Raw genomic sequence first — 16,707 nt, 5'->3', positions numbered from 1 at the left:
AAAAGAATCAGGAAAAGTAATAAAATGAGAGGAAATCAAGATTTGGGGCTCATCAGCACCACTGAGGGAAATTGTTAGGGAGTGCTGTGTAGCTGTGACTATTTATAACTCAACCTTTTGTCCCCAGAACAAGAGGTAGAGGAAGGGGACGAGGCAAGAGGCGATTTGGCCCTGGTCGACGGCCAGGACGCCCTCCAAAATTTATCCGCTTGGAGATAACCAGCGAAAATGGGGACAAGTGTGACGACGGGACACAGGTACTGGGGGAGGAGGAACTCCTTGTTCGTCGCCTGCTCTGGGCACTTAGGGCGATTACAGATACCTCCCAGAGGCAGGCTGATGGTCCTGCCACGGCGGTGCTAGGCTGCGTGTTAGCCAAAGGGTGATGGGAAAGGCAGGAAGAATGCATTCTCAAAAACAAAAACAAAAACGTATTCTTGAGTGTTACAACAAAAACCCAACTTCGATGCCCTCAAGATTTGAAATTGGGGGCCCCTGGGTGGCTCAGTCAGTTAAGCGTCCGACTCTCAATTTCTGTTCAGGTCATGATCTCAGGGTTGTGAGATCGAGCCCCGGGTCAGGCTCTGCACTGGGCGTGGAGCCTGCTTAAGATTCTTTCTCCCTCTGCAACGCCCCCCTGCCTGCTCCTCACAAAAGGATTTGAAATTGTCCAGAGATATTATTGGGGGGTGCTGTTTAATCAGTTTAAACAGTTAAAATGATCTTTCTTCCAGTCAGAGTCTTTTCCTCATGAAGCCATCTGGAACGTCTCCTAGATTTTACATCCTGTGGATAGTTACCTAACCTGGGATAGTTTTCCCAGAAGGAGAATTTTTTTTCCTGAGCATTACAACTCTAGTCATTTATAAACTCGCAGCAGTTCTAAATCTTAGCTGACATTCTCTCTAGCACAAGTCTCTCTCTAGCTGTGGAAATAATTCCTGGTTGTTGCAATTTCAGGACCTGCTACATTTTTCCGCCAAGGAACAGTTCGATGAGGCTGAGCCAGCTACTCTGAATGGGCTGGATCAACCAGAACAGACCACTCTCCCCATCCCTGCGCTGCCACAGGACACCCAGCCTTCCCTGGAGCATGAGCCGGAAACTCATAGCCTACACCTGCAGCCCCAGCACGAGGAGAGCGTGCTGCCCCCGCAGAGCGCTCTGACGGCCGATGACATGCGCAGGGCCAAGCGTATCCGAGTAAGTGGGAAGCAGAGCTCCTCCCTCACGAGGTGCTGCCCTTTCTCCAGTCAGCTGGCTTTCTAGGTGCCATGTTTCCCAGCTTGCTCACCATCCACTCTGAAATCTTGTATCTAGCCTACCACACGCCCCGTCCCCTCATCTAGGAAGAATGTACTAACTACTCAGTGTCTTTGTGTCCCGTGACTGGCTGGAATGGCTGGTCCTAGATTCCGTCAAGTTAGTAATGATGCAGAAGCCTGGCTTTTGGCAGCTTCTGGACTAGTGTAGTTCAAGTAGGATAGCTCCCTGGATCCCTAAACTCACCAATTGGAAATGGGGAAATAAGGATGTTCCATCATAATCATGATTTACACCAAAGCCACTTGAATCTGTGCCTCATGCTAGCTCTCAGATTAATTTCGGGTAAATGAATTTGGTTGTCTACAGTTTCCAAGGGGAGACTGGCAAATGTCATTACTCATCAATGCAAAAGGACCCGTGTCCAAGTTGATATGGCAGGTACAGTTTACACACTCGGGACAGCTGGAAGCTCAGCACCAGGTTGGAGAGTTGGTCAGTGTTTCACTCCTGGGGCCTGCGTCTTGACTCTAGACCATGCGGCCACACGGCCTCCGTGGCTTCCAGGTCAGATGTGTGGTACTCTTACTTCATAGACAGCATCTGAGTCTGAGTTAGTTCCTGTAGGGGATGCATGTGGAGAACATTAGGGTTTTGTGGGATGAGTGCATGTGCTGACTGGTGTACATCCAGAAAACAATTGTACTCCTGCCTGTGACAGCAGGGTATATACTTTTATTATACTGATGAAAGAGATTTTTTTTTTTTTTGTATGACTTCCCAGGCTTTACAGTTTCTAGAGAGGGGATTGTTTTAGCTTATGTTTCTTTTGGTCTTTTCACTTGCGTACGTGTAGCCTGTATTTCCTTTGGTCTTCTTATTTGCCTCTAGGCTAGAAGGGACCTTGAAAAATAGTTTAGTCCATGCCTTTCTGTGAAAATACATTTAAACATTCCTAGCCATATAAAAATGTTGAAAGGTTGTCAGGACTCTGAGGCTAAGCAGCCTTGATAAGCATCCTTTGATGGAAATGTGTAATATTTTCGGCTCCACGGATATCCTTTCAAAAGGCTATGTAAACATACGTAAATATAGACCAGGAAGGCAAAAAGCTATGAATGAATACCTCCCCATCTGTCCTTCTACATTATTTTCCGTTATTCCACGTTATTTCCCAATCTGCATTTTACTTCCTTGCTCCATGACTGTCTTTTCCGCTTTGGCCATTCTAATTATGATTTTTCACCAAGTCCAGAGAGATGCTTACAAGATTCAGTTTTTTGGAAGGAAAAAGGAAAAGAGAAAAAAAACCAAGCCAACCTCAACTGAAAGCCCACGCACGTAGCGAAGCTGTGGTGGTACAAGCATAGCGTAGCTCGGACTGTGCTCTTATCCTTCAGTGCTTTGGGTGACTGGTTTGGGTGCCAGGTTCCTCGTGACAAAGCAAAAGCCACGTCACATGTGGCTTTTGGAGGTCAGGCTTAGTTGAGCTCTTGGGTTTTTTTGTTTTTCCACTCGCACATTCTAAAAAGTAGGGCTATGTATTTTTTTCATCTTTTCTATCCAGATTGGTAATGACCAACTGAAGGGAAGTCTTCCAATCCAATTGGTAATGTAACTATTTTTCTCTCCTCTAATGCTGCCCTGCTCAGTTGGAGCTGCAGGTAGGTTCGTTTCCTGTGTTCACGTAACAGAACGTTATTGAAGTGTTTACCTGACCTGCTGTTCTTTGCAACCTCTGCTTACTAAATCCTGGTGGAAACTACGATTTGGTTGCTGCAGTGAATGCAAACTGGTTAATAAATGACCGTTTATTTTCAGGTAGACTGATGAGTAAATTGTGGGTGACAGATTCCTCCCCCCCAAAACGAGGGGGTAGGACTAAGTGACCTCCGGGGTCCCTTCCAGCTCTACAGTGATTTGGGTGACTTACAGGATGGCAGCGAGATCTGACTATCCACTCAGCCCCGGGCTAGGGACACAGTGCAGTTTTCACATGAGTCCCATCCTCTGGGAGCCTGCAGCCTAATCGGGGAGACAGTGCTCCAGTAAGGGGGCTTATAGTTGAGGGCTAAGTCTAACGTAGTGTCAAAGTGTAGCCTGTCCTTGCTGTGGGCACTGGGCAGTGAGAAAGACTGAAGAAAGATGAGAAGGCGTCAGGGAATAGGTGATGGGTGAAGCAGGCCTTAAATGGTCCTGGAAAGCGACAGGAAGAAGGTAGGCCATTTCCAGGTGGCAGCCAGCCATAGGATCAAAGGCCAACATATGGGCATATACTTGCAAAGGTTTTGGGACAGTGCATGTAGCAGCTTGACCCTAGCATGGGGTGTCAGCTGAAGGACGGTGGAGAATCAGATGGGTTGGTAGGGCTAGCCCACCAAAGGCTTTGAAAGCCACATAAAAAACAGGCAGAGGAAAGTAAAAAAAAAAAATAAAACAAAACAAACAAACAAACAAACAAACAAAAAAAGCCAACAAACAGGATTTGATTACCTTTTAGTGTCAAGATCAAAATAATATGAAAAGTGATCAAGAATTAATTTCCTTTGGCCACAAATATCAAACTTTAGAAAGAGTACAGGTCTTCGTCTGCAAAAGAATCTGTTGGCTCACAATTTATTTCAGTGTGAGTTGCTTCCCTTGCCACAGATTTCAGCAGCTGGAGCATTTTGGCACCCAGAGCACCTCACGTACCGTGTGGTATGGCGTGCCTGGCTGACGGCAGCTCAAGGATCGGAAGATCCATAGTGGATCCATCTGCTCTGCTTCTGCCACTCTTCATGGCTTCTTCTAGAAATGTGTGCCAGCATCGCTCTGAACTGCAGAGGATTCCTTAGAGTAGAAATGGCCTATCGCTTCTCGGCCTTTTGGCTAAGATCAAGTGGAGTAGAAATGGCCTGCAAGTGGGTCAAGGGGTGGGGACGGGTTCAGCACTTTCGCTACCCTGTACTGTGCGGATTACATGAGGATCATGAGATCAGAGAAATATGATCTTCAGGGCTCCATGGGAATTAGAAAGACAACGAGAACAAGGTCTGTGGGCAGAACTAAGAATGCGGAGCCAGCCCAGTGGCTGGTCAGGGATCAGGTGTCTGAGGACACTCATACTAATCAGAAATGACAGAGACTTATTAGCATAATAATCCAAAACAAAACCACATTCTAGATTTGGCACCTACAAAGGTGGCCAGTGGGATCCCCAGTGGGACCAAGATCAAGGATACATTGTGTCCGCCCTGGAAACCTTCTCGAGTTTGGATAAAGGATGTGATTCTTAACACACCAAAAGCACTGTAAATCCTTAATGTCTGAACTTCAGGATAGTATTCATTTATTTGCAATATTTCCATTAAGTTTTAGAAGTAGCCAGAACACTGAGAGCTTTTTTGGAAAATAAGGATTTGTTGAGATAGAGCGAAAAGACTGGGTAACTGCTGAATGGTTTAGTGAAGCGCAGGAAAGCTCTGTGGCTGACGTGAGAGGGGTCTGCGATTAAAGATCTCTGCAGATGCTATAGAAGAGACCTTGAAAGAATTCTTTTGTTTTTTTTTTTTTTTCATATGAAATACATTTCACCAATTCTCGAGCTTTTAATTGAACACTTCCTATGAGCTAAGCTATATTTTCAGGAATCTAGATACAAAAGATAAAAGAATATAATGCAGTCCTGAAGCAGCCTCAGTCAACTGGGGAGGACAACACGACTTCTAAAAAGCTCCTCAAGATACATGAGTAGGCAAAGTATCTTTTTTTAAAAAAAATAATTAATTAATTTTTTGGGCATCTTTCTCGGCCCTGAGAGAGAACGCTGAGGAGGAAGCTTTCTGTCTTATAGTAACTGTGTTCAGAATTTTCACTAAAGAAAACATAATTATTTTGCCTTTTTCTAAATGATTATTTCACATTAAATTTAGTTTAGAACTTGCTTCTTGTAAGTAATTTGAAAGTAAGAGGTTAGGCATGGTTCATTGTGCCTTTTTCATTGCACAGATAATGCATTAAGGTTTCCATTAATCCTTCAATTACTTTTCCCTTATTGTTGCATAAGCATTCAGAGATATATTTTTTGAGGGATTTTTTCCCCTTCTCCTAGCTCTCTAGAGCTTTCCCTCTGGTATTTTGAGGAACTTATGAATGAGCTTTTATTATAGCATAACTAAAATACCGATTCTGCATTCCCTGTGTGAAAGATGATTCTGTTGATCTGCTCTTAGTAGAGCATAAGCTGTATTTTCCAGCAGTAGTGATGAATTTACACTGAATATCCATATTCTCTCACTTGGAGTCCCTATAACAATTGCATGAATTTACAAGATGCCTAATCAGCATTAGCAGTGCAATCTGTGACTGAAAAAAAAAAAGGAAAATTGACTAGTCTAGACAGGGAACAAAGCGATAAGCATAACTTTGTTAGCATGGCCTTTAAATCAGTGGCACTAACTAGCTACACTGGAACTTGACTTCTGCATTTTCTAAGTAGGAAGTGGTCAAATACGCATATTCCATTTATGATGTGTGCTCATATATCTTATCTCGTGAACAAACATGTTCATATAAATCTGTATCCTTCATTTCTTTTTCAAGTTCCTTTTCTTAAATTGAGATATAATTCACCCTTTTGCAGTGATGTTTAGAATATTCCCAAAGTTGTGCAACCATCGCCACTATAATTCCAGAACATTTTCATCATCCTCAAAGAAACCTTGTATCCATTGTCTCCTTCCCCAGCAAGTACTACCCTTCAGTTTTTTTTTTTCAGTTTTTTTTATTCTTTTTCTTTTTCTTTTTCTTTTCTTTGCTCAACATTTTAATCAGGCTTTGAATTCTTTGTCTCAAGAACTTCAGCAAGTGACATTTGGCTGACTTGCTCCATCCTCATTCATGCATGTGTGACTTGTCCCACATCGCTTCTTCCAAATCTCCAATTGTTCTACTCAACTATAGGATTTGTTTTATTATACAGATCCTTGATTGGGAATACTTTTTGGTTGTTACTTAAATTCTTTGGGAAGAAAAACAACTTGTACATCCATAAATATTGTTAAGACATAAAAAAGGTTTGTCTTTTCAGGGTGAACTTCTTTGGGGATGGCTTCCTTTTTAATGTCTTCACCAGGAAAATCTTCTTTCAACTGTGTGTTCCCGCATTTAAGTTCTCTGGAAAGTCTGATTGCAGAGATCATCTTCTTTCTCTATACATGTGCAAGCTGCTCACCCACCTTGACTTCCTCGCTAAATAATCGTATTTGTGTGTGTCTTTCAGAATGCAGCTCTTCAGCATCTGTTTATTCGGAAGTCCTTCCGGCCTTTTAAGTGTTTGCAATGTGGGAAGGCTTTCCGTGAGAAGGACAAACTGGACCAACATTTGCGCTTCCACGGGCGGGAGGGGAATTGCCCGCTCACCTGTGATCTCTGTAACAAGGGCTTCATCAGCAGTGCGTCCTTGGAGAGCCACATGAAGCTCCATTCGGACCAGAAGACTTATTCTTGCATTTTTTGCCCAGAATCCTTTGACCGCCTTGATTTGTTGAAGGATCATGTGGCCATTCATATCAATGATGGCTGCTTCACATGCCCAACTTGTAAGAAACGATTCCCAGATTTTATCCAGGTGAGTGTCTATGCCTGAGACCCCTTCTCCCCCGTACACTTTTTTCTTCTTTTGGTAAAAGAAACTTCGATGTTTGGAAAATTGAGACTTGCCTGTCGCCTGCATTTTCATCCCTTCTTTGAGACAACTTTATGGTTGAGAATGCTATTTCTTCAATCAAGCTACTTTTGATAAACAAAAGATTATCACAACCCTTAATTAAATCGGACGTTGGCATTGAAACATTTAAGTTTTATTGCAAGTAACAAATACACAGATCTGATTATCATTTTTACAAAGTCTTTCTTACATCTTTGCCAGTGCCCTCTACTCATAAGATGTAGAGAGCCTGTGGAAGACATACTCCCATTTCCTGGCTCGGAAACATTTTCTCTCTACCACTGTGGTATCCTGTCTTGCTTTACTAAGGTCATGCATTTTGGAAGGAAACAGAGAGAGTTGGTATATAATATACTTTCGTATCAAGCACTGACCTCCTTCCTTGGACTATATTCTGGAGCAAAATAGGTGAGGATAAATTCCAGAATACTTATGATTTCATTTGAACTTCAAGTGATGATACACTAGGTCTATGCTAGTCAATGAATAATTAAATATAAATATCTAGTAAAAATAGTGTCTCTTAAAAAAAAAAATTTACCCAAACGAAAGGTGATCATAGTTCTGCTAGTGTTGGGGTCTTGGTAATTTTATCACTTCATACAAACAATTAGAAAAGTGGCTTATGGCAGAATTTAATGGCAAAAGAGACTCAAACAATGAAGCAAAACGTCTTACAGGAATAGTTGGCTACGACTCACTACCCAGCTCTCATTCACAGCTCTCCTTCATGGGGTATTTATGGCTAAGAGAATTCAGAGGCCGTATTCCTTTATTTAAATTATCTAAAAGTACAGGGAATAAGTCCCAACTAAGGCGAAATGATGCTGATATTGTATCATTCTCATAAATACGTAATGCATTTTATATCATCTAATTCATGTCTTTATTCTTAAGAACCTGATTTAATGGAAAGATGTAAAAGGATCAATTACTTAAAAGGGGCTAAATTGCTTCTATGCATGTTGGAGGCAGGAAAAAGTGAGAAAGAATTATTTTTTGTCTTTCTGTAGATAATTTTTAGCAGAATTCATCTAAATACAGAGGAACTCTGCTTTTAATCTTAAAAAAAGGAGAGAGAGCAAGAAAGAAAAATGGGCCCCATGCCATCAGGGCTTTGACTGAGCAAGCACTCTTTCTTCCTCTTTTTAAGTTATATGGCAGGTTAAGATTTATAAGGCTTTCTGGCTACTTGTTCTGTTTCTTTGTGACAGAGGTACTATGTGTGATTGAGGCCAATTATCAATCACATCTGATTGGATTCTAGCGCCAGGTTGATGAAAATCCATGGTAATGCGTTTGGCTCCCTCTAGTGTCGATAAGCCACCGTTTGTCCTTTCCGTCCCTGCCCGTGCCCTCTGACTTTCTCGCGTCTTCGACTGCCAGGTGAAGAAACACGTGCGAAGCTTCCACTCAGAAAAGATCTACCAGTGTACAGAGTGCGACAAGGCCTTCTGCCGTCCTGACAAGCTGCGCCTGCACATGCTCCGACATTCGGACCGCAAGGATTTCCTGTGTTCTACGTGCGGGAAGCAGTTTAAGGTATGAAGGGTTGTACTTGTGGCCGCTGAAGTCACGTCGGGCTAAAGGACAAATGCCTGGTCATTTCATCAGTTAATCGCCTACCTACAAAGAGCTGAACTTGAGATGCATTTTGTGTCTCGTGTTTGACTTAGTTATCATGATAAAATTCAGGAAAAAAACCTCACCTTAATACTCCCCAAATAATTAATTCTAATTGCCGAATAGAGTAGTAACACATCTCCTTAAAAAAAAAAAAAATCCGCTCGTACGATGAGTTGAACTAAATTGCTGTTGAGGAATTCCTAAGAGAACAATACATTTATTTACCAAATCAAGAGATTTTTATTGAGCACTTGTTCAGAGCCTGGTAATGAAGCCCTGAAAGTCTCAGGAGTGTCATTTAAGGAGGGTGGAGAATCTGTGGATCACTGAATGGCGTAGGCAACTTTGGGGAATGGTAATGACTCTGAGGATTAAAATAAGACGTCATAAGTAGCAGTAGGCCACCTAGAATCTGGAAGAAGCAAGGGGAACACCCACAGGAGACACCGGAATAAGAGTTAAACAAGTAAATATGAAAATAATAAGGTATACTTCATTGGGAAATCAGATGATTCACACTCAATAAAGAAACACTAGTGAGTCTGATTGTAGGTCATGCTGACATAGAAACTGGAAGAGTCAGAAATGGATGCAGGAGGGAAAAACTAATTTAAAAAAATGCATTATATAGAATGTGGAGATGATAAAGAGAAATAGGAAGTAATTCCCACACTTTAAATTGATGTGGAATATAATCCTGATGGCTTTCAGTACACAGTAGCACAGTGTAGACCTTTGCAGAAAACTCTAATGTGAAAGCTATAAATAGGCCTAGGTTCTTTTTTGCTTCTTTTTTTTTAATGGAGATCTTTATTTTTAAAATTTTATTTATTTATTCATGAGAGACAGAGAGAGAGAGAGAGAGAGGCAGAGACACAGGCAGAGGGAGAAGCAGGCTCCATGCAGGGAGCCCGACATGGGACTTGATCCCGGGTCTCCAGGATCAGGCCCTGGGCTGAAGGTGGCGCTAAACTGCTGAGCCACCCGGCTGCCCCATCTTTTTTGCTTCTTAATTAAAAAACAGCCCCAACAAAGTATCCAAAAGGATCCCTGTCTTATGGTATTTTTTTTTTTTTAAGATTTTATTTATTCACGAAAGACATACAGAGAGAGGCAGAGACACAGGCAGAGGGAGAAGCAGGCTCCATGCAGGGAGCCCGATGTGAGACTCGATCCCAGGTCTCCAGGATCACACCCTGGGCTGAAGGCGGCGCCAAACCGCTGAGCCACTGGGGCTACCCCCTGTCTTATGGTATTAAGTGGTTGGCTATCCATCCATCCTACCATTTGATTTTTTTTTTTTAATTATCTCTTTTGTGCCGATATCATTTTAGCACCAGGCATGTGAAAAGCCTTGCTCCTTTCATTTTTTCTTTTACTCTCACCTGATGGATTAGACAGGGTTCAATCAGAGAAGCAAACCCACTGGAGTTATGCAGTAAGAGTTTTTCTTAGGAACGAACTTCGTTATAGAAGATGATAGAGAAGCAAGGGTCTGGCAGGAGGAGTTGGAGGATCGGAAGAGAGTCATTAACGTGCCTCTCTGACGCCCGGTCTGGGTGGACAATGGAAAATTAATTACCTGGGAATCTGGGATGCCAGGCACCTCCAGGGGGCTCATGAAAGAGAGCTGGTGCTGTCCAGGAGGAATGTTGCTGCCTGTGGTGGTGGATACAGAGTTGCCCATGGCACCTGCTCTTGGCAAGAGAACTTCTGCTGAGTGGGAGACAGTGAGGGTGAGCAGGGCACCCCTGCATCTGACCCACAGAGCATCACGGCTGCTGCTTCATTTCCACCTCCCAGTCTGGTTTGAGTCTCTCTCTTAGCTAAGACTAACTGGGAACCATGCTAGGAAGGGGGTCCATGTAAATGTAGTTAGTTCCTCTTAGCCAAGTTGATGCAGTACAAGAACAAAATGTGTCTACAATTCATTTTTCAGACTATAATGAGTTATTTTTCCTAGAAAACAAATTTGATGTCCTGTGCCTTCAGAAAAAACCTTTAATTTTAATAGCCCCTTAGATAGATTCCAGAGTGCTTATCACTTCGACATCACAAGGGGTGCCTGGGTGGCTGAGTCAGAAAAACATGTTACTCTGGATCCCGTGGTCATGAGCTGGAGACCCACGTTGGGTGTAGAGATTACTTAAGTGAACAAAAACTTCGAAAAAATGATTACTGCTACTGTAATAGAGAAAGGGAATAAAATTCCAGGAGAAGGATGAACTCTGATTTGGAGTATGGGGAGACCTCATAGGTAGGTGACGGTTGGATTCCAAGGGTGGGAAAGAGTTAGCCTGCTAGAGAAGGGGCAGGAGGAGGAGGGGGAGAGGGTGAAGATGCCCCAGGGGCATTTTAGAGCTGGGCTGCACTAAGGTACCAGTAGTGGGCATGGAGAAGAGGGCCCATAATCAAGACAAACCTTTGAGGGAAAATTGGTAGGACTATGTCTGGGTGATGGGCTGATAGGCGAGGGGGTGGGGGGGGTGGCGGGTGTGTGGACAGGTTGGAATTGGACTTTAGCTTGGGAGGCTAGATGTTTGGGAACACTGCAGATCCAGCAGCAGAATGCAGGCAGGAGGAGAGAGTGGGAGCATACTGGATTGGCCTTAGGGCTGTTAGGATGGAAAGGCCTTGCTGAGATTTGGCCTTCAGTATACGCGTCTGTCTCTGTAGGCAGAGGTCCATGCAGTAGTAGTAGTAGTAGTAGTAGTAGTAGCAGTAGTAGTAGTAGCAGTAGTAGTAGAGTGAGTAATAGGTGGCTTTCAGACTTATCTAATGATTCAGTTAAAATAAGTTTGTTCATTTAAAGGGAATGGGTGGGGGGAAGTTAGCAAATACTGATGCTGGGGAAAAAGGAATGCAAGTCTGAGGTGGTGAGTTTTATCACTGTATCTAAAGACAGTCAGGAGAAATTCTGTTATTTAGGGCAGGGCTCATAATCCAGACTTTATTGCAGAGTAGGAGACTATGAAATTCTCTCCTGGGCTTTCTAGGAATGAGATGGGTGGGGGTAGGAGGAAAGAGCGGTTGGGTCCTGTCCACAGCAGCAGAAGAGGGAGGTAGGTGAGGGGTCCTAGCGTTGAACTCTGAACTTTGAGTGGTTCCTGACACTTGGTGGGCACTCAAGAAATGCTTGTTAAATGAATGTGCTGAAAAAAGGCAGTAGTTAAGTAAAAGTCCCTAAAACAAAACTCGGGGAGAACTGTTCTGGTAGGAAGGTTCAAAATCTTTATCAGACCAGTAATATTTTGGGGCACCCGGGTGGCTCAGTGGCTGAGCGTCTGCCTTTGACTCAGGGTGTGATCCCAGGGTCCTGGGATCGAGTCCCCCATCGGGCTCCCTGCATGGAGCCTGCTTCTCCCTCTGCCTGTGTCTCTGCCCCTCTCTCTGTGTCTCTCATGAAAAAATAAATGAAATCTTTTTTAAAAAGACCAATAATAGTTTAATCATATGTCTAAGAGAAGAGAGCCACAATGAAGAGGGGAGCTGGCATTTTTTTAATTTTTTTCCCCTCGGGATTGGCTCTGCTTGACTTCTGTCTCTGTGGACTCATATCAGCACGTATCACTAGATTAAGTCATCAGACTAAGACCTGTGACCTAGGCCGTAGGCTCCACCTACTGTGGGCTCTGTGACTGTTTACAGGCACTTGTAAGTCCATACGATGAGAGATTCTTAAATCCATGTGAGGTTTGGAAGAATATCAGAATGTCTGTTAAAATGCATGGGGACCGAGCATACACGGTGTCGTAAATACAATGTTACCTGTTACTCGTCAATTTGTCTCGTAATTCTCGATTCCAGACTTACTCCGCTATCCTTTGATCTTCTCCGTATACACATCGATTCTTTCTTCCCCAAAACCAAGGCTCGGTGGAAGGCGCTCCCTGGCTCGTGGGCAGAGTGGCCGTGAACATCCGGCCCCCTAGCCGCTCGGGCGCCTCTTGGTGGGGTCGTGCTTGCGGGCCACTTGTATGGCTTTCTTTAATGCCTTCAACTAAAATCATTCTACCCTCGCTCCCCACTCCCCTGCCTTTTCAAAAATTCTCTCTAAACAGCGAAAGGACAAACTGCGGGAACATATGCAGAGGATGCATAACCCGGAGAGGGAGGCCAAGAAAGCGGACCGCATCAGCCGCTCCAAGACGTTCAAGCCGCGGATCACGTCCACGGACTACGACAGCTTCACGTTCAAGTGCCGCCTGTGCATGATGGGCTTCCGGAGGCGAGGCATGCTGGTCAGTGCCCCAGGCTTCCAGAGCCGCCCGCTTCTGCTTACGGTGCTGGCGTTTGTGCAGTGCTGTGTACGGCATCGAGCAGCAGGGTGTCAGTGGCTGGGGAAAAGCCGGGAGCAGGCGATGCCTCCCTGGTTCTCTCCCGTCTCCCTTTGCCCCCCTGGGCCGCCGCTCATTTCGGCTGACCTCTCCGGAGAGGGCTTCTATCACTTTTCATTACTAGTTTTACTTCGCCTGACCCTGCTCAGTCTCTGCTCTTATATTTTATTTCCCTCTTCTCTTCTGTGTTCTGGAACATACTTTCTGGCGGGGTTTCCTTCTCCCCAGTTGCTCCCTGTAAGGCCTCCCTGTCCCAGATACGAAACAGCAATAGAATGAAACCGCTCTACCAAGAAGGGTGTGTGATTTGGGTTAGCAGGCACCTCAGGGCAACCAGTTCTTTGCCTTCAGTTCATTTTGACCTTATCACGCTTCTGGCAGAACTAGAGACATAGAGCATTATTTGAAATTTGGAACCTGAGTTTGTGTCTCTCTCATTCAGCGTCCTCAGTAAGGCTAGGGCACTGAATAACGGAAGACAGGTTTGCATCGGGAGAATTCAACCATGACATTCGTGCTAGTGTGATTTCCCACTTTCCATCAGTGGGCCTTTCAGTCAGAGCGTTGATGGAATCCACGGTGACCCAGTTCCCCTTCAGTGGTTTGCTGAATGACTGTTAATCCCTGCCAACAGTGACTGTTAAGTTAAGGCTTGGTGTCGGATGGGCCTGGCAATGCTGGTTCTGGCCTCGTGTCTTACTGTTCTGGGGGATGGCGTCAGAGGATTCTGACTTGTAGCTGTCAAGACCGGAGGCGTTTGGTTTGCTTCTCTTTGTAACGGGCTCTCTTTCTCTCATTTGCTTTTTCCCCCTTTAGGTGAATCACTTATCAAAGAGGCACCCAGACATGAAGATAGAGGAAGTGCCAGAGTTAACTCTACCCATCATAAAGCCCAACCGCGATTACTTCTGTCAGTATTGTGACAAGGTAAGAGGGAAGCCATCCGTGCTGGGATGCCTGTCCGGGAGCCCTGCGAGAACCTACTTGTCTGCGTGTATAAGTATACACTCGGATCTTGGAGTTACTCTCAATAGATGGTTCCCTGTCTCTCACTGGTTTTCCATTTGGATGAGAAAGGGCTAGAAGTGTGGCCTCATTTTAAGCCAAAATGTATCTCCTAAGCATTAGTTGACTTTGTGTTTAACATTTTTTTCTTCTTTCTGTGGTTTTGTTACAAAAGTAGAGGCTTACAAAGAGCTTAGTATAGGAATTTGTTCTAAATTCTTAAGCTCCAAAGTGAAAGCGTCTATCATCCTACTTGTAAAATATATACAGTAGGTTCGGAATTTCAGGAAGATTGAGTAGGATTGAGTAGGATGTGGAAGAGTTTTGAGATGGAAAACTTGTACTATTTCATCCTTATTTTTGTGCAGTTACAAAAAGGCAGATTATATGCGTATTGTTTCATTGTAATGTTGTTTCCTTACATAGTGTAGTCATGTCCGTTTAAAACTGGGAAACTTTTTAAAACATAGATTCACCATTATAGGTACTAGTCACTATCAGACCTGCCGTCTTGGAGGATTCTTTGGCATGTAGCTCTAGGAAACATTTGAGAGCTTTTGCAGAAAGGCTAAGTGGGATGAACTGGCCTTTGGAACAATTGTTTTTCTGTGACTGTGTATCTACCTCTTAAACTTCAGGGTAAGGGATATTTTTATTATTACTATCTTAGATGTATAAATTCCAGGAGGCTGCCTACCATGTCTATATTATGTCCTTATTTTATATATCCTTCAATATAGCTGATAATATATTTTCTTTTGGGATACATGGATACTTTTTCTCATTTCTTATATGTAACAAAGGAATTGTTAGATAGTTTGCTTTAAAGTAAGAAAGTGGCACCATATATTGCTTAAAAAAAATTTTATTTATTTATTCATGAGAGACACACAGAGAGAGAGGCAGAGACACAAGCAGAGGGAGAAGCAGGCTTCATGCAGGGAGCCCGATGTGGGACTCCATCCTGGGTCCCCAGGATCACACCCTGGGCCAAAGGCAGGCACCAAACTGCTGAGCCACCCAGGGATCCCCTGTATACTGCTTTCACGGCAAAGCATTTGAATTTGCAGGTTTATAAAAGTGCCAGCAAGCGAAAAGCCCATATTCTGAAGAATCATCCAGGGGCTGAGCTCCCACCAAGCATTCGCAAACTTCGTCCAGCTGGCCCTGGAGAACCAGATCCGATGTTGAGCACCCACACCCAACTCACAGGCACAATAGCCACCCCTCCGGTCTGCTGCCCTCACTGCTCCAAACAGTACAGCAGCAAGGTATGGGAGGGGCTTTGACTGCGTCTGAATCAAGGTCATTATTTAAGGAATCTCTTAAGGGAAGGTGATGATTGGCTTCTTCAGAATGGATGGGAGTCTATTGGAAGTGTTTTCCCAGTTCAGCTGGCTAAGAAGCCGCTTCCTGAGAATAGGGATTATAAATCCAGAATGAGAAGAGAATATGTGGCATTTCCCCAGAGTTAGCATATCTCATACATAATGTGAGCGCTTGACTGGTCTCCTTGTCCCTTGGTCTACTGAAGGTCTCACATTGGAATATTTAACATTCATGAGCTCAGGTTTACAGAAGCACTACGTAGGAACTTACATGATAGATCTTGAAAAAAGGGTCATTCTTGGTTGTGGGGGGAGCTTGTGATTGATTGCTACAGGTATTGATGGGATTAGGGGATGCAGTGAGATGTGCTGTCCTTACCTGACAGGGTGGGGTCGCATGGGTGTTCAGTTTCTTTTCAGCTTCTTCCTTTTCCTCTTGCAAAGCCTGTGTTGCTTTGGGAGGATCAGGCCCAGAGTCAGCACCACACCTTATTTTTTTGAGGCAAAACTTGAAAGACCTTAGGGATCTTTGCAGGGTTTGCAATTGAGAATGATTGCAAATAACTAACTCCAGTAGTGATTCTTCGTTTTGCCATACTTTTTCAGACCAAGATGGTACAGCACATTCGAAAGAAGCATCCAGAGTATGCCCAGCTCCCTAACACCTTACATCCACCCCTGACAACAGCTGTGATCAGTGCTACCCCGGCTGTGTTAACCACAGACAGTGCTACCGGGGAGACCGTGGTGGTAAGTGTGTGAACTGGTAAGAGCACCTCATCCCCTTCAGTGCCTGTCACAGCTTCCAATACCAAAGCCATGTCCATCTCGCTATATAATTGGCTGCAAAGGTAGCCCATTGTCCCTCACTCTGCTACCCAGGGCCTTAGGCTTATGTTTGGGTCTCCTAGTTGTCCCTTCGCAAAGTTCTCCGTAGAAGGCATAGCAGGAAATGTCCAACGCTGCTCCTGGGCTGCTAGACTGTCGGACCTCTTAGGTAACTCCCATCGGGCCTGATATAGACAGGTAGATATGGATCTGTAGGTAATCTTCCACCATCTTCTCACCTTTGGAGTTTTCCAATCTGAGTTCGGGGCTAATTTGTACCAGCAGTGGTGTTGACAGCTAATGTATTTTTTGTGACTTTTCTAGACAACAGACCTCCTAACCCAAGCCATGACAGAACTGTCCCAGACCTTAACAACAGATTACCGGACGTCGCAGGGGGACTACCAGAGAATTCAGTATATCCCTGTATCACAGTCTACGTCCGGCCTTCAGCAGCCTCAGCACATACAGCTTCAAGTGGTGCAAGTGGCTCCGGTACACATCCTCCTCTTTACCTTCACGAATGTTGTATCATCACTAGCCAATATGGTGGTGGGCAGTGCGGGCGGGGGGGGGGCGGTCAACAGAAATTCCCAGTTCTCACAGCTAG

At 44.3% G+C, this 16,707-nt stretch overlaps 1 protein-coding gene across 6 annotated transcripts in view; it reads left to right on the top strand.

The window, feature by feature from the left end:
• PRDM10 (PR/SET domain 10) overlaps positions 1-16,707 on the top strand; it is a 95,368-nt gene that overhangs the window by 66,299 nt on the left and 12,362 nt on the right. For 5 of the 6 annotated variants that reach the window (XM_077894185.1, XM_077894184.1, XM_077894183.1 and 2 more), the window contains 9 exons: positions 128-257; positions 961-1,203; positions 6,527-6,874; positions 8,360-8,515; positions 12,661-12,840; positions 13,753-13,863; positions 15,012-15,212; positions 15,876-16,019; positions 16,422-16,592. In XM_077894185.1, coding sequence (XP_077750311.1) covers positions 128-257; positions 961-1,203; positions 6,527-6,874; positions 8,360-8,515; positions 12,661-12,840; positions 13,753-13,863; positions 15,012-15,212; positions 15,876-16,019; positions 16,422-16,592 — 1,684 coding nt within the window. The remainder of the gene's footprint in view (positions 1-127; positions 258-960; positions 1,204-6,526; positions 6,875-8,359; positions 8,516-12,660; positions 12,841-13,752; positions 13,864-15,011; positions 15,213-15,875; positions 16,020-16,421; positions 16,593-16,707) is intronic. The other variant, XM_077894186.1, reaches the window with a different exon arrangement.

The sequence above is a fragment of the Canis aureus genome, chromosome 3, assembly GCF_053574225.1.
Source record: "Canis aureus isolate CA01 chromosome 3, VMU_Caureus_v.1.0, whole genome shotgun sequence".
NCBI lineage: Eukaryota > Metazoa > Chordata > Mammalia > Carnivora > Canidae > Canis > Canis aureus.
The sequence above is the reverse complement of the archived record's forward strand: the minus strand, read 5'-3'. Positions and strand labels throughout refer to the sequence as shown.